At 44.1% G+C, this 27,369-nt stretch overlaps 1 protein-coding gene across 25 annotated transcripts in view; it reads left to right on the forward strand.

Annotated features, from left to right (window-relative positions):
* MAPK8IP3 (mitogen-activated protein kinase 8 interacting protein 3) overlaps positions 1–27,369 on the forward strand; it is a 73,577-nt gene that overhangs the window by 1,643 nt on the left and 44,565 nt on the right. For 14 of the 25 annotated variants that reach the window (XM_059484755.1, XM_059484756.1, XM_059484759.1 and 11 more), the window contains exons 2-5: positions 22,511–22,631; positions 23,379–23,449; positions 24,173–24,264; positions 26,425–26,448. In XM_059484755.1, the coding sequence (XP_059340738.1) occupies positions 22,511–22,631; positions 23,379–23,449; positions 24,173–24,264; positions 26,425–26,448 (308 nt within the window). The remainder of the gene's footprint in view (positions 1–22,510; positions 22,632–23,378; positions 23,450–24,172; positions 24,265–26,424; positions 26,449–27,369) is intronic. The other 11 variants (XM_059484760.1, XM_059484765.1, XM_059484772.1 and 8 more) reach the window with 1 other exon arrangement.

A 27,369-nucleotide genomic window follows, 5' to 3' on the forward strand; every position in this document is an offset into this window, starting at 1 on the left:
TCAGTGGGGAGGACACTTGTTGTCCATTACTGATACTGAAACCAAGAGCCAGTCAGTTAAAAGTTTTAGTCCCAAGTTCTAATTATGTATTAATGGACTAATAAATGATCCTGAAGTTCTTTTGAATGCTTATAGGGATCAAAAATTATTCTGAGTACGTGATGTTTATTTAGGTTGTGTAGAGCATTTTGCAGCTTCAGAGAAATAATTTTTAAAGTGCACTATTTTTGGGAAAAAAATTATACTGCCAATGCGGGTTGGACCGGTCCATTTGGAATCATCTTGCATCTTTGGACTGGGGTGGATTTCTCTTCTGGGCTTACTAGATACAGGATGTGTTTTCTGGAAGCAGATGTACTGATGGCAGTTACATTCCCTGCAAGAAAATTTCAGAACTGTGGCAGAATACCATTTACCAATGATATTTTTAGAAAGTGAGATTTAAGAAGTGCCAGTGATGATGATGATGAAGGAGATATTCTTGTCATCCTTACACACAGTAAGTGGGGGAAGTGTCTGCAAGAAGACTTGTTATCAAAAAGGAATAGATAATGTGTTTCTTATGACAGTAAGTGAGCATTGTGTCTCTACAAGCCCCTTATACAAGGCCATGCATGGAATACACAGCTGCTCATTTTTTTTCCTCAGTATATAACAAAGTACATTATTTATCTGTGCCTGTTTCCCATGCACTGCTTGCTCTGCAGAAAATTGTATGGTATGGGGGTGAAAGTCCGTATATGACAAGGACTTCTGCTGGCTACCAGGTAATTGTACACAATCAAAAACCAGAAAACTATTTTCTTCCCAGAACGTGCATTGCTGCTCTGAAACAGTGCCAAAGAGACAGGGACTGTCCATCCCACCTCTCCCAACAACATCAGTTTCCTGGGCTGTGCCTCAAGTCTTGGGTGGGATCTTCTCTTCTAACTGGGAAGATCCTCCCCTGGAAACAGGATTTGACCTCAGTCTTGATTCCTCTCTGTGTATGGGCGCCAATTACTACAATCAAATCAACACTGAGAGGTTGGAGATGAAAAACGGATCTGTTCTTTTGCAATATCCTGTCAAAGGACCCTGAGCTATAGTTACTTTATATTAATTTATGGAATTCAAAGGAACAGAAACCACAGGTGAGCATTGTTCTGGCATTAAAATGTGCATTGTATTGGCTGATTATCACTGTGCAGAGCCATCACACCTTGGTGTTCATCTTTATGCAGCAGTTGTGCATGAACAGACTGTATAGGTATGGTTTGTTAAATTAGGGTTAATCGTAGCATCATAGAAACATGAAATAGTTTGAGTTGGAAGGGACCTTAAAGATCATCTAGTTCCCACACCTCTGCCACAGGCAGAGAACAACTTCCTTTTCATTAAGGCCATAAGGAATATTTCCTTGTCAAAATTACTGTCTTAAGACAATTCTCTATATTGTCTTTTAAATCAATCTTTGCCAAAAGCAAATTAATGCTTTACTTTCTAAATGCTTAGGTTGTAGAGACTCCATGTTTTTGTCCTAAAATAGGGCAGCAGAAACATCCGGGCAAGTGGATTTAGAATAGAAGTTTCTTGGTATGAGGCAGTGCTGTCAGTTGCTGTCATTACAGAGCTTAGTACAGAATTTTGCAATTTTCCATGACCTCCCAGCTACTGAAGATACAGGATTCCACCAGATTTTTGGTGGTTTTGTTTTCTTCCATCTGTTTCATATGAACATAGAATACATATGTGTGAACATAGGGTCATTATTGCTTGTGCGGTGTGGTGGTCTGTGGAATCACAGACTCCTCTAGTGTGTCTTTGACCACCTGAGATTGAGTCCCACACCCATGCTCAGTCAGGGGCAGCTGGAGCAGGTTGTCCAGGACCTGCTTAGAGTTTAAACATCTCCATGGATGGAGACTCTGTAGCCTCTCTGGGCCACCTGTCCCAGTGTCTGACCCCTTGCAGGAAAAATGTATGTCCTTGTGTTCAGATGGAATTCTGTGTGGTTTCCCTTGTGCCCATTGCCTCCTGTCCAGAGCAGAGTCTGGCCCCCTCATCCTTTCTTCCTCCCAGCAGGTACTTGAGCACACTGGTCAGATCTCCCAGAATCTTCTTGAGCAGCCCAGCCCTCTCGGCTCCTCCTCCTGTGCAAGATGCTCCAGTCCCTTAACCACCTGTGTGGCCCTGGTATTTGCACTGGTGCATAGGACATTACTTATTTTTACTGGCTAAAGTATTTGGTTTAGCTTGATGTCTTAAGGAAATAAAGCTGTTGGTGATTGCTGTCTTAGGAGCTGCCCCAAATAACTTAGGAAACTAGTGGCTGCTTTCAGATGTATTTGTTAAATAAAAAGGTTACTTAAAATTTTTGGGGTGTCTTTTTGGTGAATAGTGAAAGAGAAAGGTTAATTGAAGGTCCTGCGTGTTGAAGGGATAGACAGAGTTGCCAGCGTGCCGGTGATTGGTGGCAGCAGGACAGTTGGCAGGTGGGTCCAGCATGTTCCTTTCCTTTGTGGGGTCTGCTCAGGGAGCATGTAGTAGGTGTAGAGCTGGGATGAGGAAAGGGCTAGGGACACCTGCAGAAATCCTCAGGGAAAGTAGGCCTTAATTGGGTCCACTCTTAATGAGACATTTTGATTTATGCCAGCTGCTTTCCTAATGTTCTCTATTCTTTCTCTCTTGAAGACAGGCATCACTTGTGTGCCCTAAATGCTGATTTCTGCAGTGATTGTTCATCACACTGGGCACTGATGCCAAGATGAATGTGCATGTGTGAATGCACATAAAAGCTTTGCAGGGATGTTTGGGGTATGTTAGCATGGCTTCTTGGAGTTAGGAAAGCCAGATGGGCCTCTGCCATGTGGGAGGTGCCTTCAGACCTCTTGTTGCATGAAAATTGCTTCTAGGGAAATTTACATCCCAAGGGAATAGTGGTGGCTGTCCATAGAACACAAAGTGCCTTAGTAGCAAAGTAAGAGTGTTGTGTGATTTGCAGCATAAGTTCATGCTCATTAGAATGTTTGAAACAGTGATAATTGAAGATGACTCGGTGCTGATCAGGAGGTCTGACCCCTCCTGAAGGCTTTTTGTAGCTGGGAGCAACTTCCATTGGAATGTCGCTGGGAAAACCTGTCTCATTACCAGTGGCTGTTCCCATACACTGACTGCTGGGGTGGTCAGTGTGTTTCCAGGCTGCAGGTGTTGGAGGGCAGGTGCTGTTGCCATGTGAGTGTCATGGGCCTCTGCTGGGCTCTGGGAGAAAGGAGTCTGCATGTAAATATGTGGCAGAGCTTGCTGGGCTGCAGTTCTCATGGGCTTGTGTTGATGTTGGACTTGGCTGGGAGATGGGTGGTGCTGCCTCGAGCTGCCTGGGGTGCAGTGTGGGGTTCAGTAGCACAGTAAGCCCTTGAAGCAGTGTGTCCTGCCTCTTGTGACATGCCCAATGGGCTCTCTTCAGCATTGTTGTCTTGTGGGCTTCTCCATGGGTCTTTTGACAGAATCACAGTCTGGCTGAGGTTGGAAGGAGCCTTTGAGCTCATTTGCTTTAACCCGTTGCTCAAGCAGAATCACCCAGAGCAGGCTGCCCATGAGTGTGTCCAAGCAGTGTTTTAGTATCTCCAAGATGATGGGAAGACTACAAGACCTCCTTGGGCAACCTGTGCCAGTGCTCACAGGGAAAACTGGTTTTCTTATATTTAAAGGGAACCTTCTGTGTTCCAGTTTGTGCCCATTTCTTCATGTTCTGTCACTGGGCACCACTGGAGAGAGACTGGCTCCTCATCTCTGCACATCCACTTCAGGTATTTACATACATCCCCGCCCCCGCCTCCCCAAGCCTGCTCTTTCCAGGTACTCCAGTCCTTTTATCCTTGGGGCCCTTCACAGGGCTCTCTTCAGTCTGTCCCTGTCTCCCTTTTGCTGGAGAGTCCATCCCTGGGCACAGCACTCTTGACCTGCTGGCTGTAGCCCAGGACGCTATTTGCCTCAAGGTCACATCACTGGCTCATGTTTAACCTGGTGTCCAAGAGCAACCCCAGTTTTCTGCCAAGCTTAGTGGCCCCAGCAGGTGCCTGTGTTGCCCAGGGGCAGGGTGTTAGCTGTGAAAGCCCTTTGCTGGCATTGCCAAGTGTAGGACTTTTACTTGAAAGGCACCTGCGTGTTTTCATCCTTTCCCACAAGAAGCAGTATCCCCATCTCCTGCTGTCATGTCTCTGTGGCCATCACTCCTCATTACAGCTTGCTGTTTGCATTGTTATCTGCCTTATAAGCACATTCAATTATCAGTAAATAATTTTTATATAATAAGAGGGCTCTGATGTCTTGTTTGAAGATCAGTAGCAGTATTTTGGAAGAGCTGGTCCTTTGTGAGGGGCGCTGTGGCTGCCACATGTACCTGAAGAGCTTTCCGACTGAGTGGCAATACGGTGAGCTTGCTGGCTTCTGTCTGCATCTCAAACAGCACAAGAGCTTGTAAAAATTCTCTCCTTTGTTAAGGGATGCCTTAAATATTGTCCCGCCTCATACCCTCCTTCGCTTTAGGGAGGTGAGGAGGAAGGATGACAGAAGTCGTAGTTGTGGGCTCCAGCCCCTGATGTTCACTATAAGTCCTTTCTTTTGTCCTGCCTTAAATCTGCTTTCTTTGTGGAATGACTTGCACCTTGGGAAGATGTTTTGTTTTCCCACCCTGAAAACAGATCTTACAAATAGCTGATTAATGGGAATTTCTGCAGCCTGATGGTGACCTCATACCATCCAAAGAGGAAAACTTTGTGGATTGTGGGAGACCAGATACTTTTACCTGAATCCTTTGCACTGTAGGCTGGTGAAAATAACTGACAAGCATGAAGTGCAGGTTCACTTGGTACCAGATCTGTCTCCATATCCTTTAGGCCCTCTTGATCCATTCCTGGAGCCTGCAGGTGCTGTCAGATTTCACCCATGGAACAAGTATGAGAATCTTTGTGGTTATTAGAGGGTTATTCCAATTTACCTTAAATTCTTCTCTGCAGTTGTCTTGATTTACAAATGCTGTTGTTCCTGGAGAAACCAGATTCTTTATTTTCATCAGAACTACTGTGATACTGGTGAAGATAATTTTCTGCTGAGCAGGCAGATGTTTGCTTATATATTTATGTTACTTTTTTCCTTTTTTCCAAAATACGTCCATTTAGTTGCTCAGAAGTAGAAAGCAACACAAGTGAAAGAATTTGTGGTGATCCCATTGGGTCTTCTGGTTGAGGTAAAGCTCACATTTTGGGTATGTTAACCATTGTGTCTCAGTTTTCTCTCATGCCTTTTTTTTCAGTGTTTTCATTTGACCATGATTCAGAATTGATCATAGTCAAATGATCAATTGACAATACAATTACACAATATTGTACATTATGATTAAAACTCAGCAACTGAAGATAGTAAAATTAAAGTAACCAACAACATAAAATTGTTTCTGGAGATACCTGAATTTGAAATTTATATCTAAGTAGGTTAGTTATTTTAGATGAAGATTATAATGTTCTCTCTGAACTGGTAAAAGAAACTCACTGGCTATTCTTACAGCCTCCTCAGGATATCTTCACACTGAATTATCTCTCTCCAGGCTGAATTTTCTCACCTTTGTAAACATGTTGTTTGACAACTTCTGCAATAGAAATTGCTTAATAAAGAAAAATAACTTTGTGTTTCAGGCATTATTTAAGATTGTCATACAAATAAATATGCATTAGATAGACGTGGATGTGTATTAGAGAGGCTTATTATGTAAATTTTACTGTATAAAAGACGTAACTTTTTACCCCAGTGTGCTTGATTTGTGGAAACCTACACCTTGCAACCTGCACAGAATAAACATCTCATTTCTAAAATTAGACTCTGTGTCTTTGTTTGGAGAGCTCCTAAAATTGACAGTGGCTCGCTGCATTGGCCTACCATCGACGCATACCCTATGTGAAAGGTTGGCATGTTGGGATGCTGAACATGCCTTGCCTTACAAAACCTGTAGCAATATAACTGAATAGGACTGTAAGCTAAAAATTCACTATCCCATCATGTGTCTTCTGATGCAGGACTAGGATTGATGTTAATACATATAACTGTAAGGAAATAATTCCTTTCTTCCCCTGAAGGTGGACTGGGGGGGCATTTGTTCAGGCATAACTTTTTGATGCCTTTTCTCTGCTCAAAGAGAGGTTAGAGAGCTGCCTCTGCCAGCAACAGGAGTGTTACTTGCCATTCTGGATCAGGTGCTGCCTCCCTCGCTCCTGCCCACAGGACACCAGGGCAGGGACTACTCTCTTCCCTTTCCTGGTATCATGGTAGTGTTGTGGCAGTCTGCCCTTTTCTCTTTGTCTCATCCTTTGTGCATGGCTCTACAGGAGAAGGGCGATACAGGCATGGTTGGCTGGGGAGTGGGGTGACAGCACAGGTGGAACCTGGGCTGGCAGCAGGGAGACATCCTGAAGGATGTAGAATGTGCTGTGCTTTTCTGGAGACGTCAGCTCATCAGCCAGTGCTGGCTTTGAGCTGTGGAGTGAGGTGTGTCCTGCTGCTGGCTTCTCCCCAGCTGGTCTGATGCAATGCAGACTGAGAGCTGAAGTACAAATGCTTTGGGTTTATGCTCCAAGAGATGCAGAAGCAGCTTGTCCTTCCCTTGCCTCTTTTGATCTTCTCCCCATTGAAAGTTTGTGTGCAGGATAAATTTTTTTGTGAAAACTATACATGTTTCTAACTTATTAGAGGTGATGTTATAGGACATCAGCTGTTGGAAAGCCACTTGCTATAAACACATGATTAGTTATTACAATTTTTTCCAACAAATTCTATGAATTCTACACTGAAGATTCTTCTGTTTACAAGTTCTGTTAATTTAAAGGAATGTAACAGTCAGTTTGTGATTCTGTTTTGCAATAGAGACTGGCCATATCATGCATATTTTTAAATCACTTCTCTATGAGGAATTAGGCTTTCCACATGTAATGCCAGTCAGTCCTTGCCATTTGGTAACCTTTATTCTCGCTAATCTTGAGTGAAAAAATCTGTATCCGTACACAGATCCTTCATACAAATCGTCACTCAAGCTAATGGCAATTACTAATATTCATAAATATCAGTGTTACTAAAAATTGCCTTGAAAGCAAAATAGTGAGCAAGCACTGTGAGCCGCGTTTTATTTAAAAAGCAGTTCAGGGTAATCTGAATATCACTTGATAATGATGATCAGAGGCAATGGCTAGGTTTCTCCTCAACAGGGTTAACTGCATAAGTCAAATTGTGATCCCCAAGTGAGCTTTTATGAGAAACTTTTTTCCCTCTGGTGCAATGGAGCAACTGCTGCCTGGTCCCTTTCTGTTCACGGCTCTGCAGATTGATTTGTCAGTAATATTTTGGGATTTCCCCAGGTATATGTAGGCAGAAGTTACTACTGGAGTTTCAGCAAGCAACTGTAAGAGAAAAGCCAAGAAGTCTGGGAGGATTTGGCTTTACTGCCATTGCAGATGGATTTAAATCATAGAATCACAGATGGTTTGTATTGGAATGGACCTTCAAACTCATCTCCTTTCACCCCCTGCTATGGGCAGGGAGATCTCCCCCTAGACCAGGTTGATCCAAGCCTCATCCAAACCCTGGCCTTGGACACTTCCAGGGATGGGGCCGTCACAGCCTCTCTGGGCAACTTGTGCCAGGGCTTCCCCACCCTCACAGGGAATAATTTATTTGTAATATCTAACCTCCTTTAGTTTAAAGCCATGCTCCCTTATCCTATCAAGTCTGGAGAGGGATTGCAATAACTGAATTTTCAAGAAAAATCCACAGTCAGTCTTCATTTATCTGAAAACGATACAGTCTTCCATCTAGCAAAGGCATCTTGGCCACCTTCATTCTTTCTCTTGTCCTCTGGTGAGGATGGAGATGGGCCCACATATCCCCATCATCACTGGTTGTCTTAGTGCCTCTGACCAGCTGTAGCTGGCTGGATCCTTTAATGCCATTGAGGAGGAAGCAAGGGGTGTCCCAGGTGAGAGAAGCTGTATCTTGCCTGGCAGAACAGGTGGCTTTACTTCAGGATTCAGTGGGAAGCACCAAACCTTTTGCTCCTGAGCTGATTGTGACATGGCCTCTTCTGTTCACGAGCACCTGCTAGTGTCTATCTTCTGTCCCAATGTCCTGCTTGAAAGGGACTTGCTCAAAGCAGGACATTATCAGCTGAGTCTGATAAAAACAGTTTCAGGCTCTTATTTATCTTTCCTCTTCTGCCTGGATCATGGCCATCCCACTTGGTAGCATGAAGGTGAGTTGCTCCTCAGTTCCAGAGCAGACCTGCTTGTCCCCCTCAAGACATGAAGCATCAACAGAGAGTTGCCTGCCCATTCACCTGCAAGGTTTTGTGGAAAGGTATTCCCACTGGATGTGTGCCAGGTTTCTCCCAAAACATAATTGTACATAATAATTGTAAATACTAACTGAAAACAGGAAAATTTGCTGATCTGTTAATGGTTGGGTGTTTTCAAGGCATATGGTCCAAAAGCACATTAGCTTTTTGCTGTTTTTGGGTTTGGGATTGTGTGCTTCCAAAAGGACTGAAAGACATCACTGGCAATACATTTACGAACAGCACATATGGGAGAAGTGTACAGTGTGACCTATCATACATTTTGAAAAATGTGGGTATGGAGAAGTATCTTCCCTTCCCCACAATGAAGAGAGGTGTCATTTCAATGTATTTTGTAATTTTCTTTCACCAGTCAGTGATAGCTTTGGAAGAGAGCCCAAATACATGTTTTGGTTGAGCTAAATCAGTAATCTCTATTTATTAGCAAAACTGGAGAATTCTACTTCGGAGGGGAGAACAGTGTCTCGGCAAGGACATCACAAAATCATTTAGGTTAGAAAAGAACTTCAAGATCATCAAGTCCAACCTTTGACCCATTACCAGCTTGTCAACCAGACCAGAGCACTGAATGCCATGTCCTGTCTTTTCTTGAACACCTCCAGGGACAGTTACTCCACCATCTCCACAGGCTGCCCTGCGGCTCCTGTCCTTCCTTCCTTCCTTCCTTCCTTCCTTCCTTCCTTCCTTCCTTCCTTCCTTCCTTCCTTCCGCCACTTCCGCCACTTCCGCCACTTCCGCCACTTCCGCCACTTCCGCCACTTCCTTCCGCCACTTCCTTCCGCCACTTCCTTCCGCCACTTCCTTCCGCCACTTCCTTCCGCCACTTCCTTCCTTCCTTCCTTCCTTCCTTCCTTCCTTCCTTCCTTCCTTCCTTCCTTCCTTCCTTCCTTCCTTCCTTCCTTCCTTCCTTCCTTCCTTCCTTCCTTCCTTCCTTCCTTCCTTCCTTCCTTCCTTCCTTCCTTCCTTCCTTCCTTCCTTCCGCCACTTCCTTCCTTCCGCCACTTCCTTCCTTCCTTCCTTCCTTCCTTCCTTCCGCCACTTCCTTCCTTCCTTCCGCCACTTCCTTCCTTCCGCCACTTCCTTCCTTCCGCCACTTCCTTCCTTCCGCCACTTCCTTCCTTCCGCCACTTCCTTCCTTCCGCCACTTCCTTCCGCCACTTCCTTCCGCCACTTCCTTCCTTCCTTCCGCCACTTCCTTCCGCCACTTCCTTCCGCCACTTCCTTACGCCACTTCCTTCCGCCACTTCCGCCACTTCCGCCACTTCCTTCCGCCACTTCCTTCCTTCCGCCACTTCCTTCCGCCACTTCCTTCCGCCACTTCCTTCCTTCCGCCACTTCCTTCCTTCCTTCCGCCACTTCCTTCCTTCCGCCACTTCCTTCCTTCCGCCACTTCCTTCCGCCACTTCCTTCCGCCACTTCCTTCCTTCCGCCACTTCCTTCCTTCCGCCACTTCCTTCCGCCACTTCCTTCTGCCACTTCCTTCCGCCACTTCCTTCCGCCACTTCCTTCCTTCCTTCCGCCACTTCCTTCCTTCCGCCACTTCCTTCCTTCTGCCACTTCCTTCCTTCCTTCCGCCACTTCCTTCCTTCCGCCACTTCCTTCCTTCCGCCACTTCCTTCCTTCCGCCACTTCCTTCTGCCACTTCCTTCCTTCCGCCACTTCCTTCCGCCACTTCCTTCCTTCCTTCCTTCCTTCCTTCCTTCCTTCCTTCCTTCCTTCCTTCCTTCCTTCCTTCCTTCCTTCCTTCCTTCCTTCCTTCCTTCCTTCCTTCCTTCCTTCCGCCACTTCCTTCCTTCCGCCACTTCCTTCCTTCCGCCACTTCCTTCCTTCCGCCACTTCCTTCCGCCACTTCCTTCCGCCACTTCCTTCCGCCACTTCCTTCCGCCACTTCCTTCCGCCACTTCCTTCCGCCACTTCCTTCCTTCCGCCACTTCCTTCCTTCCTTCCTTCCTTCCTTCCTTCCTTCCTTCCTTCCTTCCTTCCTTCCTTCCTTCCTTCCTTCCTTCCTTCCTTCCGCCACTTCCTTCCGCCACTTCCTTCCGCCACTTCCTTCCGCCACTTCCTTCCGCCACTTCCTTCCGCCACTTCCTTCCGCCACTTCCTTCCGCCACTTCCTTCCGCCACTTCCTTCCGCCACTTCCTTCCGCCACTTCCTTCCGCCACTTCCGCCACTTCCTTCCTTCCTTCCGCCACTTCCTTCCTTCCTTCCGCCACTTCCTTCCTTCCGCCACTTCCTTCCGCCACTTCCTTCCTTCCGCCACTTCCTTCCTTCCTTCCTTCCGCCACTTCCTTCCGCCACTTCCTTCCGCCACTTCCTTCCTTCCTTCCTTCCTTCCTTCCTTCCTTCCTTCCTTCCTTCCTTCCTTCCTTCCTTCCTTCCTTCCTTCCTTCCTTCCTTCCTTCCTTCCTTCCTTCCTTCCTTCCTTCCTTCCTTCCTTCCTTCCTTCCTTCCGCCACTTCCTTCCTTCCTTCCGCCACTTCCTTCCGCCACTTCCTTCCGCCACTTCCTTCCTTCCTTCCGCCACTTCCTTCCTTCCGCCACTTCCTTCCTTCCGCCACTTCCTTCCTTCCTTCCTTCCTTCCTTCCTTCCTTCCTTCCTTCCTTCCTTCCTTCCTTCCTTCCTTCCTTCCTTCCTTCCTTCCTTCCTTCCTTCCTTCCTTCCGCCACTTCCTTCCGCCACTTCCTTCCGCCACTTCCTTCCGCCACTTCCTTCCGCCGCTTCCTTCCTTCCTTCCGCCACTTCCTTCCTTCCGCCACTTCCTTCCTTCCGCCACTTCCTTCCTTCCGCCACTTCCTTCCTTCCGCCACTTCCTTCCTTCCGCCACTTCCTTCCTTCCGCCACTTCCTTCCGCCACTTCCTTCCTTCCGCCACTTCCTTCCGCCACTTCCTTCCTTCCGCCACTTCCTTCCGCCACTTCCTTCCGCCACTTCCTTCCGCCACTTCCTTTCTTCCTTCCGCCCCTTCCTTTTTTCCTTCCTTCCTTCCTTCCTTCCTTCCTTCCTTCCTTCCTTCCTTCCTTCCTTCCTTCCTTCCTTCCTTCCTTCCTTCCTTCCTTCCTTCCTTCCTTCCTTCCTTCCTTCCTTCCTTCCTTCCTTCCTTCCTCCCTTCCTTCCTTCCTTCCTTCCGCCACTTCCGCCTCTTCCGCCACTTCCGCCACTTCCGCCACTTCCTTCCGCCACTTCCGCCACTTCCTTCCGCCACTTCCTTCCGCCACTTCTGCCACTTCCGCCACTTCCTTCCGCCACTTCCTTCCTTTCGCCACTTCCTCCCTCCCTCCCTCCCGCTTCAGAGGTAGGTTGCTTCCCCATTCCGGAGCCCTGCCCTCCCACCAGCCTGCTCCCCTTCAGTTGAAGTGCTCATGGCTGCTGTGCTTCTCACCTTTACATGGTCTTTGATCTTCTGCGCACTTTGTTACAAACTTGTAAATTAAGGATGTAACACCTCTTGGGATAGTTTTGTGGTTTAATAGAGTTTTTCATCACAGCCACTTTTGTATCAGTGCTAAATGCAACTGCAGCATCTTTCTAAGTTCCATTTATTTGAACCACTGCCCACACTTCAGTAGCCCCACCTTTGTCCTGCCTCCCTGGTTGTGTGCCTTGTCATCCCTTCAGCTGAGTGGTTTTTGTGTGGACTTAAGTTCAGTCAAAATCACATAATTTGCACCACAATTCCAGATAACAAAAATACCTACACATATATCCTTTCCCTCACAAAGGAAGACAAGTTAACACTACCAGCTTGTGTAATTTTAGTTTTTTTCCTTTTTATATTGTTAATTCCATTAATATTTGTTTCACTGTCTATTGTTATCCATGCTCTCTCTCTGCTCAGCATTTAAAACCAGTGCACCAGTGTCTTTTATCTCCCTGAGTGGAGGCATATGCAGGAGGCAACTGTGACTTCAATAATGCAATGTCATACATGAAAAAAAAAAATATTTTGGAAGAAATTAAAACCAGGCAGGCCAAAGTCTGGACAATGGTTGTTGGATGCTTTAAACTTGCTGTACTTGGGGTATGATGAACTCTCTGATTTGGATGAAGATTCACATCTATGCTCTTGAAATAAGGAAACTCATCTAAACTAGTACTTACCAGGGAATTTTACTGGGAATGCCTCTGTCCAAGTGCCCAGCTTTCATAGAGCAGTCTGCTGTGTGAAGAAGCAGTGTGTGAAGCAGGAGGTTGGTCGTGCATGTTACAAGGTGATGGATGTCTCACAGCCACTCAGCCTGTTAATAGTATATACTATGTGTTTATACACACACATTAAGGTGATATTAGCATTAAAAATGTGTGTAGCTGTAATAGGTAGTAGATATATATCACTGGACACTGTCTTGGTTTGAGTTGAATTACTTCAGACTTGAGCCCTAGGGACTTCTACTGCATAGTAATTTTTGCCCCAGTTTCATAGCTGTTTTGCTACCAGCATTCTCAAAAACACCCACTCTTCCTTAACAACTCAGGGCAGCAGCACTGGAAGGGACTTCCTGAGTCAGCTTGTCCAGTTGCTGAGTATTGCAGGAACTTGAGTCACATAATCAGTTTCATAAATATGTACCAAGCTTGGTTAAACCTCCTGCCTCTATTCCTCCCTTCCTCAAAATTGCAGTGGCATTCTTTTTTGGATTTTAATTCATGGTCTGGTTTTCCTGGTTTGTTATTGTGCTATCATTGTCTTTTACTATTAGTGAGTTTTTGCCTATCAAGTATTTATTTCTTTGAGAGAAACTGGTCCTGTCCTATCTGGTCTCTGCAGGGTCCTGGAGCCAAACTCTGTTCTCTTGCCAAAGAAGGCAGATTTGCTGGCCTGTGGCATGTGTCACCTTGCCAGCCTAATCTTGTTTTATAGGTTCCCTCATATTTTCCTTGAGTGACCTGTAGCCACATCTGATGCTTGGGCTGATCCTCTCTGAAAGGCAGAAGGAATAACATGTGTTTTTACAGAGAAAACTTACCTGTGCCTTACAGCGTGTGAATGCTCTCTGTGAGTGTCCCATGGCCTTTTTCAAAGTGTTAGTAATAAGGTTTATGTGAGGGCTTTCACCTTCATTAGCAAGTCTATGTGGCCTATACGACATGGAGTGACTGAGATAGAAATGTCCATCTCCTCTCTGCCCTCCTTGGCTGCAGTTGCACCTGGCCCACAGCATGTCACTTGTGAGGCCAATTAGCTGACGGTTCCATCATCAGCTTCCTCTCCACCCTTCTCCTCACAACACAACTGGTGGTTCTCATGTGCATGCCCATGCACTCAAGTGCTGTTCAGCCCTGCATTGCTCTGGTCTCCAGAATAATTCAGTTTTTCTCTCCAATAGTTTGTTCTCTTTAGTGCTGGTGACGCCTCCTGGTGTAGTGTCATCTTCAGGACTTCACAGTCATACCTTCTTTCTTGTTGGCCATCCTGGTGGAAATAAGATCAAGGCTGTTTTCAAGGCCACCTGCTCTGCCAGAAGCCCACCTCTTCTGTGTGCACCCCTTTCTTCTCATGCATCTTCTGTCCCAATTAACCTTGTCATTAGTCCCACCCAGAGATGAGAGAAGCTGGATGTGTGAACGCTGTCTGAGGCAGAGCCTGGAGCAGGGTCCAAGATGTGGGAGGGTCCCTCTGTATCTTCTGGCTGTGCTGGAAGACCAGGCCTACTTCATGGACAGCATCATAAAGGAAAAATAATTCTCCATTGGAAAAAGGCTCAGGTCCCTTTAAGCAGGAATATGGGAGATGGTAATCTTTGCATACATCAACAAAAAAACCAAATTTATTTCATGGAAGACACTCAAACTCCCATCTATGGTTATTAAATATCTCCTAGATAAAAGATGTCATTTTGACTTCTTGGAGTTAGCATCAGGAACAGAAATCTTTTATCTCCAAGCTCTGCAGATATAAAGGTAATGTTATTTCACTGTGCTTCCATGGAGATTGGAATGTTCTTTCAGGAGTGCATTTGTCTTTGAGGATAGCAAAGATTCCAACGCAGGGCATAGCTCAGAGCATCTTTCCACTGATGCCAAATTAATTTTTGCCTTTTTTGCTTTTATATATTCTCAATGTTCTTTACACATATATTTGTAGCTCTGTAGCCTATTATTGAAGCTATGTACTGTGTGTCCTTCTGGGCTAATAAATTCTAAAAGCTAGGTTAAAAATACAGTTAAAATGACATTATATTCTGTTCTCTTTTATGATGTCTTGGCCATTTTGCTAATAATTGGCCATGTTTACAGTCAGCTTTATTTGCCCACAGAGACCTTACCTGAGGAAGGCTGTATTTTTCCATATGAAATGCTTGTGCGTGTGTCTTCATGTGATTCAGGGTTATATACATCTTAATTATTCAGTATGAAAATGTTATTGTAATAATGCATTTCTAATATAAAATTCCTCCAGGGCTGGTATGTAATGTGTGCTATACTGGGAATATGGTTTGAACTTCAGGCCAAGCTCTGCAATGAAAACGTAAGAGTTTTCACACCTGCCACAGCTGTGATGGCACAAATACACTCAAAATGAGGAAACCACAGTAAGCAGAACAGGGGCACTGGAGAACACACAGAGCAGAGCAAGGGACATTAGAGAACACAGCTGGAATTTGGTGAGTTTTGTGACAAGTACAGGGTAAGATTTTGAACAAGTATGAAATTTGAGTTGGTAAATCAGTTGTGAATTTTAAGAAGTGTGCTCTAGTTGCGGTTTTAAATTGTTGGTTTTTCATGACAGAACTGCAGCTCTGTTCAGCTCATGGCCTCTGTCAGTGCAGTGTGGGAGGGTGAGAGGTTGGCCTTTTGGGCTGTGCCTTGTAACACAGTGCTGACAGTGTCTTCTGTTCCCTGTAACCCTTTGGAGATGGAGAAGATACAGTCTGTTACCAGAATTTACTCCTACCAATGGTGTGCTTTCTCATAGCATCGGGGTCAGGTGTTTGCTGTACAGATACCATGACTGTGATCACTTGGAACAGGGTCTGCTGAAGGCAAGTGCTGTCCAGGAGAAAGGGTGGCATTGCTTGGAGCATCCCCGGACCATGGGTCTGTCACATCAAGGCACTGAGTGAGGAGCAAGATGAGTGATAATCAGGTGAGATGCAGGGAGCTCTTTTTTACCTGTAGATGATGCTGCTTTCAAGGAGCCAAAGCATTTCTAAAATTCATGTTAGGTACAGCATGATGGAAATGCAGGAATGTTTTTATCTTGGGGGGAGACGACTAATGACCATTTTTCTGTTTTCTGAGGGTCCATTTCAGCTCTTGAGACCAGCAAGTGAGTGTAGCTTTAAATATTTTTAAACTATTTCTTTTCCCAAGAGAAACACTAAATATGTCTGTACTGCCTTTCTTCTGGGAATGTTCTCATGCAATGAGTGAAGTTAATGTTGGTGTAGACAACTAAATTCCTTAATCTTCTACTTCATCTTTGCTAAATAAATGCTTATAGGGATAAAAAGCTGAACATAGAATCACTGAATGGTTTGGGTTGGAAGACACCTTAAAGCCCATCTTGTCCTACTCCCTGCCATGGGCAGGGACACCTTCTACTAGCCCAGGTTGCTTCAAGTCCCACCCAGCCTGGCCTTGGACACTTGCAGGGACGGGTCAACCACAGCTTCTCTGGGCAACCTGTGCCAGGGCCTCCCCACCCTCCACAGGGAACAATTTCATCCTAATATCACATTTAACCCTGCCCTCTGGCAGTGGGAAGCTGTCTGAGCATGTCTGTGGCCTCCTCTAGACTCACTCCAGCAGCTCTACATCCCTCTGGTGAAGACCCCTGAACTGGAGGCAGCACTGCAGATGGGGTCTCACCTGAATGAAGTCAGGGCAAGAATACCCTCCCTCACCCTGCTTCCCACGCTAAAATGAAACCACAGCTGCCTCAAGTGAGGGGTTTTCTCCCAACACAACTTTCACCCACAGCCCTGCATCCTCACTCAAGTCTGGACTGAACCCCAGCACTCCCTTTGCTGGGCCCCCACTGAATACACTGTCCGCCACCACAAATTAAGGCCACATAATGAGATTCCTGCATCTCTGTGCATCTCTCTCTCTGTTTGGTTTCTCACTGATGTGATGTGATGATTTCTGATTATATGTTACTATTTTTAGTCATTTTCTTCCTTTGCAAGAGACAAGAAAGCATAAGCCAAGCAATTCACAATGTACCACTGCTCTTCAAAGGCATAGTCATTATTTGGCCTTGGGATGATTTTGTGCTAGTTATTTTCCCTCTAAAGAATAGTGTGTGAGCCATTGTTGTTTGCCATAATCCTGTATTATTTTTACAGATCAATGATCCTACTTAAAATCTGGGGATAGACCTGGCAGAAAAAAAATCCATGTGACATTTATATATACATACATATATATATATATATATATGTATGTATACCAGTTCCCCAGTTCCACATTTCAGTTCTCTTAGATGACTGAGGTGATTAACTGTTTAATTGTTCATATTCAGAAATTATTCTTTGAAATTAGGTGTAGAGGCTCTGGAAAAAAAAAAAAGAGAAAAAGTAATAAAATATTAATGATTTGGTCAGCCTGGCTGTTCAGAACTCCTGGGGCTGGGGACTCTTTCTGCTTCCAGTGCACCCACTTCTTTGTCATGATGAGAGACCAAAAAAAAAGTACCTAATTTCTTTACCGACAGTGGAATTCTCGTGTCCTTTTTATTTCTCTTTTCTGAAGGTCTTTATTGCATCTCCATAAAGCTGGAGTTGGAAGCAGTGAATTCTTGAGGTGAGAGTGTGAGCTGAGCTCTGAGCAGTGAAGCCATCAGGGAAAAGCAGTGATAGCACTTGGCCATGGGAATGAGAAACCTTTGAAATCAAGGGCAGCTGCTGTAGCAGGCTCAACCTGGTATGCTACATCACCACCAGGTTTTTCTCTTGCCTCTTGGCAGCACTAAAGTGGAAGAATGCCGTCAACAAATTTGTGATGCAGTGTAGCTTGGACATTGGAGTTGTGGCAGAGTGCTTTGCAAAGAGTTTATTGGGTTATTTTAAGATGTATTTAAAAAGTCTATGAGGCTATGCTGTTTGGTTGTTTCTTTGGAGTTTTTTGGTTCCCTACTTGGATTCAAACTGACAGAGAGCAGGGTGAGATTGGCTGTTGGGAAGAAATTGTTCCCTGTGAGGGTGGGGAGGCCCTGGCACAGGTTGCCCAGAGAAGCTGTGGTTGACCCATCCCTGGAAATGTTCAAGGATAGGTTTGGATGAGGCTTGGGGCAGCCTGGGCTAGTAGAAGGTGTCCCTGCCCATGGCAGGGTGCTGGGACAAGATGGTCTTAAAGGTCCCTTACAAACCAAACCAGTTGTAATAGGAGCTCCTATTAAATGTTTAAAATGAAAGAGCAGTGTTTGTAGTGTGTGCTTTCAGAAGTCATTGGGATTGTACTGTTCTGAGGCCAGAATTGTGGATTTGATTCCTCTGAATATTCCCTGCCCTTAGGAAGGTTTGCTGGTTAGCATGAGTTAGCATCCACAGAACTTTGGAATTTCATCTTTGGGCATCAAACGTCTGTGCAGCATTTAGGGAGGATTGTCTGGGCATAGACTGAGATAAAAAACACAAAAAGCAGGAGAGTAAATAATAAAGATTCTTTTTCTGTTATAACTGGGTTTGATGCTTTTTGTAAATATTACAGAAAATGTTCTGATGGGAAAGAGACTTACAAATTAGTGTTCCTTCTGCCTGGTTATTTTTAGAAGGTTTAAAGAGTTGGGGTAATGTACTGGATCCTCTTCAAGTTACTGAGAAATTCCCACAGCTTCAACAGGGCCAGGATTGTATGGTCTCTCTGAAAGAAATGGAAAAAGTGAAATGCCAATGGATATTTGTTTACTGAGTTTTATTCACTCAATAACATGTACATGCAGTATGACTGCCTCTGGGAGCCTGGTTAATCAAAAAAGTTAAAAAAAAGAATAAAACCCCTTTATGCAGTTTGTGTTCTCTGTTTCTGCTGCCTTGTTGCAAATTTTCAGCACCATGGGAAGGCAGAGTGGCGTAGGGAGCCCTGAGGATTTCTTGTGTGCTGGGGATACACTTGGTAGATTGAGTTTGGGCAGGAGAGATGCTGGAGCCAGTCTGGCTGCTTATCTGGGCCACCTGCAGCCTCATGCCTTGGGCTGTGAGCCACAACTTGAGGGCTGTGGTCTGGCATCCTGCTGGAGATGAAGTGCTGTCTCTGCTGGTTGTCTCTGGAGGCTCTCGTTCACAAGAGTAACTCATATGAATGTCAAGTGCCTGTTTTCTCCGAACTTTGGTGCAGCTTAGTTGTACTTGTGGGTGTGCTCACATCTCCGGCTAAAGTTAGTTAAATCTCTGCTGTTTCTAGTGGCTAGTGAGGTGTTTCCCTGGATGTTGTATGGAAGGTCTGTTGTGGCTTACTGGGGAAAACTAAAGCCTGCCTGGGTACCCTGGTAGGAGCTCACTGGTGCCATGAAGGGTGAGCAGCAGTGATATCTGGACATTAGGAACATCTTCCTTCGGCAAAGCCGTGGGATTATTGCGGGTAAACCAGGACTCCTGAATGACTGACCGATATGATCAAGCAGAAGCCGTTTATTGTTTACGTTACACGCACTTCTATGGATTCTACAAACTACTAAGATCACACTTCTTGATTGGTACCTTTGTCTTGTTCCCTTGTTCTCTGCCTCCATTTCTCAGCATCCATGATTGGTTACCGTGCAGGTGTTCTACAGTCCTCTGTTATCTAGTTCTTGCCATCCTGGTATGCAGTCTCTCAGCTTCTTCGTTCTTATATTAGCACAGTTTATGTCTTAGTAACCTTGATGAATTTCACGGTGCTTTGAGAAAATTCTGATAAGAACAGTTACAGATGATATGGCTGGTGCACACTGAGATCCAAGTTCAGATACATTGCTACAAGGAATCTTCCTTGTTCTGCTGTGTTAGCTGCTCACTTCACTCTGGATTTGGGACTTTTCCTGCTGTCAGAGCTTGTGATGAGCATGGAGAAACTTAAATGAATTCTGATGTCAGAGCAGGTACAAGGTGCTGCACAGCCAGGAACTGGGTCAAGCCCTTGGGCCCTTGCACACAAATGGCATCATTTGATCTCCTCAGCACCAGGATAGGCCATCCTGCCGTGCATTTATGAAAAATGCTGTTCTGCCCTACAAAAACTTAGGGCAATATTAATTTTTAATATAGTTGTCTTCATGTCTCTTTTCCAGGTGCTTAATTGATTTCTAGTTTTATGTTTCTTTGATTACTTTTAGGTTGCAAAATAGACAGGTATGAGGAAAAAGACTGAGCCATATTTGTAGAAGAGTTAAAGTTAAGAGCAGAGACGAGAGGGTGTTGCATGTTCCTGCGTGGAGAAATGGGAGCAGGAAAGTGATGAAAGCTGAGCCACTGCAATGTGATGGGGATTTAGCCCTTGGCTGTAATTAAAAGGGTTCATCAGTAAAACTTTAGCACAGAGTGCTTCCAGCAAAATCCTGTGAGATACAGATTATACCAGGAAAACACTCTCTTGGAATAATTTCCATCAGCCTCTAGATGGAGCAAGTGAAACTGCTCATTGTCAGTGTCTGTTAGGACCTCTTTTCCTGTTTTATTAATTCTGAAATTATATTGTTGTTCTGAAAAAGCATTCAAAAATAAATCCACAAATTTACAAAGCAGGTTGTTTTATAAAGTTCTCAGAATCTATAAAACAGGTTGCTGGCTGAGTGACTAAGGGATTTCAGTGTTTGATATCTCAGGAGGAAACACATTTAAAAATCTAAACCCTTGAACAATCTTAAAATGTAATTAATAAGTAAATTTTTAGCCTCTGAGATGACTTCTTTATAACGGAAGAAAGGTGTTGGTATTTTTGCTGTTTCTAGAAAGTTCTGTGCAAAACAGCCATCAGTGGGAAAAACCCCCAAGCACTTATTACAGTAAATTTGGACAAGAAGACGAATAAAGTTAAAAGCCCAGTTAGAGGTTAAAGGCACTGCAGAACACTGAGTGCAGGGAAGCAAGAAATGGCTAAAGTGTGTTTGATTGTTTCTATAAATACAGATATGTAGGAATGCAAACTGAGTCACTGCTCCAGGAATTTACTGAGCAATTTTAAAAGTTTGCAAGAATCATAAATAACGTGGCTTTCAGTCATCTGCAGAGAGGATCCAGTTTATAATGATGGTTCCACTGTCCCTGCTAATAATTCCAGTAAAAGCGGTAGGGAATGGGCAGAGGTTTACCCTGAGAGTGCAGCAGTGCAGACTGGTTCATCTGCAGAATTTAACAAAATAATCTTACTGAGCATTTAAATGTGTTAGTTTCCCTGAGAGTCTTTGCCAAAAAAAGATTCTTACCAGTATCTGTCTCTTTTGAAGTAAAGGCTTTAATTTGTTAAATTGAAATTCTCATGCCTCTGAGTTTGTGAGAGAACCCTTCCCCCATGCAGAGGGCAGAAGGAGAGAGTGGAGAGAGTTTTTCCTCCCCATTATCCATGCTTTTAGACAGAGGAGGTTTCTCCAGCCAGTGTGCATGTGCTGGTGAATCTAATGGGCCTGGACCTCAGGAGGATTTGGCAAACAGATGGAGAGAGAGAGGCAGGGTCAGAAGCAAAGCCTTGTGAGCTCTTCACAGGCTCCTCTTAATTCCTGTGGGCTCCTCTTGGCCCATAAACATTTTTAAGGGTGGATTAAAGCCTGCATGGCTTAATTTCCTTCTCACTGTCATCCTCAGCAGCTCCAGATCCAGGGCTGCTCCCAACCATGCTCATGCAGCTCAGCTAGGTGTTCTAGTTACTGGACTGGGTGGTGCAAATAATGCTGTACTTTTGGCTTTGTTGGGTGGAACTATTCAGGAGTAATGCAACAAGACTTGAATTTTTAGGTGTATAAGCCAGGCCAGGATGTGTACTGCAGCTGGTGGGATAGCTTTGCAGTACTGTGGCCCTGTGAGCCTGGTGATAACATTCAGGCTTGGTTTGCTGGAGAGAGGCATGTATTCTCTGGGCCTTAGAGACTTTCCCAACCATTTGTGTCTGGGATGGTACTAGAAGCAGCTGTTTCTAAACCTAGATGTGTGGGCTATGGGTCATTATTGCATTAGTGTATTCTGCAGAAGACCTCTGATAACCATGTATGACACAAGAACCAGGCTGGTCCTGCAGAGATGTGGAGTTGCATTGACTTCCCAGGGATCCTGCTTAGTTTAAATATTTCATGATGCTTTATTATATGATATTATATATGATACTTTATTATATGATATGATGCTTTATTATATATTATATTATTTAATGGTATTATATGATACTCTGTGATATTTCATTATATGGAGCCCCTGTGGTTCCAGTTCCTACCATGAGTTGTGTAATATCCCACAGTGGAGCTGAACAGAATGTTCCACATGTTTTACTCTACTCTTGTGTGCTGGTGTCCACAGCAGGGAGTGACTAAAGCTTGCGGGCAAGAAGTGACAGTTTACAGAAAGAACACCCTGAAATCCGGTATTTTCCTGTTGTGTTTTCGTTGTGAAATGAGTGTATCTCTAAGACTTTTCTTTTGGTCCAGTGTCCTGTGCCGGGGTCACACTGCTGCGTGCAGCTGCCTCTGTGTTGGTGATAATGGGAGTGTTGGAGCTTAGTTTTCCAAAAGACTTGCACATTTCTGCAAGACTTGTCCCCCCACAGGAATTTTGGATGGAGCTCTCTACATTTGCATCATTAAAAGAGTTAGTCTGAAGGTTTCTGACATAGCTATTTTTAAATACATGATTGTAAATAAAATTTTTCTTCTGTGACATCAAATTAACAGGAATTAAAATTCAGCCTGGCACAAAGAAGACCAGCATTGCTGAAGATGATAAAGTTGTGCTGGTTTACAGAACTTATGTTGGACCATAGTTTCTATGTTTATTATACATCAAAAATAACAATAAGTTTCTAATATAAAATAGATTCTTCACCTTGGTAAAGTGCTGTTGTGCTACCTACAGTACTTAAAAATTCTTATTTCTGATTTTGTAATTTATATTCCCTCACTTTATATTCTCTCAAATTTCGATTTTTTGAGTAGAGGAAGGGTCATGGTAGGGCAAACCCTTTTTGCATGTAATCCTCATGTGTGCCTCCTTCTCCACTTCTTCCCTATGCAGAAGTTCATAGAGTTTGAAGATGCACTGGAACAGGAGAAGAAAGAACTACAAATCCAAGTGGAACACCTTGAATTTCAGACTCGACAGCTGGAGCTGAAGACCAAAAACTATGCAGACCAGAGTAAGCAAAGCTGTGCACCAGACACCATTATACACATGCCTTCCACACATATACAGTACTACTTTAAAAATAATCTTCATACTTTTTTTTTGGTTTAGTGTAATTTGTGCAAAGCCTAAAATATCTGGTTATCACTTACTTTGATGTAAAATTCTGGGCTTTCCCAAGGGTGGGATGTACCCACACTAATTCAGTAAAGGCTACATTTCTTCTCTTTTGTGGTCCGTCTCTCTAGATGCAAGGTGTAAGATTTGGGCCTTTGAAACCTGGTTTCCAGTTTCTCCTTGTAGAATCTTCCATTCTTATAAAAATCATCACACTAATTATTTAGTTAGTTAGTTACTTAGTTTATGTATTTGTTTTACAAATACTTCCTTAATAAGTGCAGGCATTGAAGTTCCCCTCAGAATTTGTTGGTGTTTCGTCCAGTACTCCTGCTCCTCAAGTAGCCAGAAGAGCCAGTCCCAGAGGACAACAAATTGTTGCCAAACTAAGATGCTTACAGGGCACCAGGCTACTGCTGAAAAACTTCTGTGGTTTTATTGCATTTATAGTGCAAAATCACTGGTATTGGGAACATGCAGGTACCCATGAACTAAGAGTGTAATAAAGACCAAAACCCACAATTCTGTTTGTTTTATTCAGTAGGTGTAAATTAATTTCTAAAAAAAATAGGCTTTGTTTCTCAAATAGTTCATTTTGTGTGCCAGGCATGTTAGCTGATAGTTGAGAATCTTCTCTTGGCAGTTTCTCGGCTGGAAGAACGTGAATCGGAAATGAAGAAGGAGTATAATGCTCTGCATCAGCGTCACACAGAGGTAAGATATTATCTTTCTAAATAAATAAGTTCTTTGTCTATATCTACATGACTATATCATGTCAAAGAACTCAGCTTTACAATCCTAGTGATGACTAGTGCTTCTGAAGTTGGGAACATCAGAAGTACCTGACTGGAGGTTGTAAACAGGATGGAGACAGGCTGTGTTCACTGGTACCCAATGGAGCTGGCAGAAACTACAACACAGAAAATTCACTCTGAACAAAGTAGTAAAAACTGCTTTCCTGCAAGGGCAATTAGCTCTGGCACAGGTTGTTCAGAGGAGTGTTGGAGTTTCCTTGGAGATATTCATAAGCCACCTGGATGCGGTCCTGTGGCCGTTCTGTGTGACCCTGTTTCAGCAGGGGGTGGACTAACGGACCATCAGACATTCCTTCCAATCTGAGCTGTTCTGTGATGCTGTGCATAGTGCCCTGCTACCTCATCTCCCATTGCCAATGAGCCTCTAGACTTATGTTGTTTTTTCAAGGCTCTTTGGTTGTGAGATTCAGCTGAAGTGATTTCGAACACTATTTGCTGACAAGTTTTCTATCAGATTAGACTATTCACTTACATCATCAGCTTAGAAGGCAACAGTAAAAACAAGGAAGTCTGCAGAAAAACCCAGGGGACTGGAAGTGGATACCACAGAAAATTAAACAAAAACAGAAAATGAGTCTTTCCTTCTCATCTCTTTGCCTCATGGATTTTTCTCTCCTCACAGATGATCCAGACCTATGTGGAACACATTGAGCGATCTAAGATGCAGCAAGTTGGAGGAAATAACCAAACTGAGGGCAGTGTACCTGGGAGAAGGTAGGGCCATGACCTTTCCATGTGACACGTGTCACCTGGGAACTTACACACTGAGTGTGTGCATTTGAGAGAGAAAACAGAGCAGGATCTTTCCCTGGTGACATGGATTGTAGCTGAAGCTCTGTGTTAATGGGTTCTGGGTGAGTTGTGGGTACTTGATGGTGAGGTGCTTTCTCTGTTGTTTTACAAAGGTGAGGCTTTATCATGCTGCTATTGACGGGGCCTCTGGAAAACACGTTCATGTTCTTAAGTAGTGTGTAAAAGTTTATCCATAGAATAGATGGTGTCAAACAAAATGTTTGTGTGCTTGCATGTCTTTGTATGTGGGATAGGCAGCAAAACCGTAGCAATTAAATGCATTAGCCATTACAGGATTTTTTCATGTTGTTCTTTCAGAGGAAGCTTTCTATCAGTCACCAAAAATCCCACTTATGTCCAAGAAAGGGATTTTCCTCCCTTCTTGCAGTGTTTGGGTTCTGAGTAGAAATAAATTGTCTAAAATATAGGAATCAATTGAGAAAATAAAAAAGCTAGATGTTAGCTTTCCTGGGCAGATAAGGGATGTAGAGAGCTTGAGAGGACATGGTCTAAAAGGAACCAGTAGCTTGTAAGTGCTCATCTGTTCATAAAATTTCTCTTACCAGACTGTTTTTCTTCCTTCTTTTCGATCCCCTCAGTCTGGAAATCCAGAGTGAGTTCCCAGAACATGATCTGATCCTAATCTTAGAGATGGAATGGGATAAGTGTGTTAGGCTTGTTTCTCTCCCAGCTTACACTTCTGGAAGTAAGAATATATCTGTGGAAGTGCTTACAGTAAAATCTAAAAGTACCATAGGCAAAAGCAAACTTAGAACATCTCTCTTTTAAAGAGTGAGTCCTGTGTGCACCTGCCAGCTTTGAGTCATAGAATCATAGAATCTCCTGAGTTGAAAGGGAGCCACAAGTCTCGTTGAAGTCCAATTCGGAGTTGGACTGCATAGTAAAAATCGGTTTTAATTTCTTCCTTTCTAAAAAGCTTAAAAGATTTTACTTCCCTAACTCTTGAATAAGCTGATATTAATTGTAGCTTTATGTTAACATTCCAGTGAAAAGTGTTGCTGGTAGTATCTACAACACTGCCCATCTCAGCTGATGAAGGGCAAAATTTTCATCAAGAATTACCTTTTCATGTCAGAGAAGTTTGTCTTTTATCCTTTAAGTGTGGCACATTGCTAGTGTCCTTGGAGAGAAACACTGTATGTCTGTGAAAAGCCCATGATGGGACTGTGATCCAAGTCTAGGAGCTACCAGTGGGAAATGGGAGTTTTCAGTTAATTTTCAGCTTTGCGCGTGTGTGTGTGTGTGTGTGTGTGTGTGTGTGTGTGTGTGTGTGTGTGTGTGTTTTTGGGGGTGTGTGTGTGTAGCTCTGTTTGTTGTGCTTGTGCACAGCACCTGGGCCCGGTGTGTTTTGATATAATTGCACAGCTGGAGGGAGGAACACCACCAGTGTTTGTGGATCTTAGTGCACTGGGTGGGGGGATAGGCATAATTTCTCATGACCTGCAAAACAAATTTGGGTGCATTTATTTAAAATAAATGGGGTTAGGGAGAAGTTTTTGCTGCAACTTTTGTGGGGGTGGTGTGTATCAATGGCCATCCAAGAGGTGTAATGACTTTGTACCTGTCACTATTGAGTAAGAAACGACACAGACTCTCCAGAAGGCTGGTTTGCATAAAGCTCACCTCTTTACTTCAGGTCCTGTTTTATACATTGTTCTGATACAGATAGACCTGGTTGATCAATAAATCAATACATTTAATCTAATTGGCTAATTAACTAGATGCCCTTCTTATAAGCAATTGTTGAGGAAACCAAGAAAACAGAGAGTAGGAAAACACTACCTGCAGGTTGTTTATGAAAATAAGCTATCATTGTTTATCTTCAACTCCCTAAAGTCTGTCAGACCAATTCTGGGAAAACTTACTAAGTTTTCTCATTCTCTGACCAGGCTGTCACATCCACAGTACCTACTTCCATGTGGCATGGGGGTTGCAGTGCACATGTACCTTGTGTCTGTGTTAGGTTGCATGTTTGCATGACATTTGCTCTCTAATGGTTGTTCTTTTTGTCTTGCTTTTTGTGGAATTGCTGCTGTTTGGCTGTTATGTTTGTCACTGCAGTCATCGCCAGTCCTGGAGGAAAAGGTAAATCCTATTGCTGCATCTGAACTTCATTAATCCAAGTGTTGTAGGTTGCTGTGGAGTGGTGACAGTGTGATGCTGGGAATGTATTGTACTGGCATATTTGCTCTCTGTGTCCACTGGCACCTGTGCTGGACTTGCTGGTTCAGGGGTGCTGAGGGAGCCATGAAGCTGGGATAACACAGCAGGGAGAAGCTTGTGCGTGCAAATGCAGAAGACACGCAAGTTTGTTCCCAAAACAGGATCAGATGTCTGGGATGGGATGTTTACACTTCACATCCCCTAATGTTTTAAAAGTCATAGAATCATAGATACGTAGAATCGTAGAATATCCTGATTTGGGAGGGGCCCATAAGGATTATCAAATCCAGCTCCTGCCCCTCCACAGACACCCCAACAATCCCATCCTGTGCCTCAGAGCGTTGTCCAAATGCTTCTGGAGCTCTGGCAGCCTCGGGGTTGTGACCATTCCCTGAGGAGCCTGTTCATTGCCCACCACCATATGGGGGAAGAGCATTTTCCTGAAATTCAACCTAAAACTCCCCTGGCACAGCTTCATGCAATTCCCTCAGGTTCCAATAAATTTCTTCTCTCTTATTTAACACTAGAGAGCAAGCCATGCCTGATTTTTGAGTGGAAGTAGAACAAATGTCTGTGTCAGTAAGTTTCCAATGGCACTTTTGGCTGATGATTGGGCAGGGAGTGCTGTGCACAGAGCCTTCAAAAAGATTACTTCTCCTCTTTAAATGCTGGCAAACAAACTGTAGTTTTGTTATGTTTTGTAAACTTTAGGATGTTGCTTGTAGAACATCCTAATTCAGGTTTTGGCTACTGCAAGCCTTTATTGGAGAGTGCGCTGTTCACCTTGTAACTCAAGGTGGAACTATCAAGTGTTAAGACTCACCCTGGCTGATCCTGGAAAGA

This window comes from Ammospiza nelsoni, chromosome 17 (assembly GCF_027579445.1).
Source record: "Ammospiza nelsoni isolate bAmmNel1 chromosome 17, bAmmNel1.pri, whole genome shotgun sequence".
Taxonomy (NCBI): Eukaryota; Metazoa; Chordata; class Aves; order Passeriformes; family Passerellidae; genus Ammospiza; species Ammospiza nelsoni.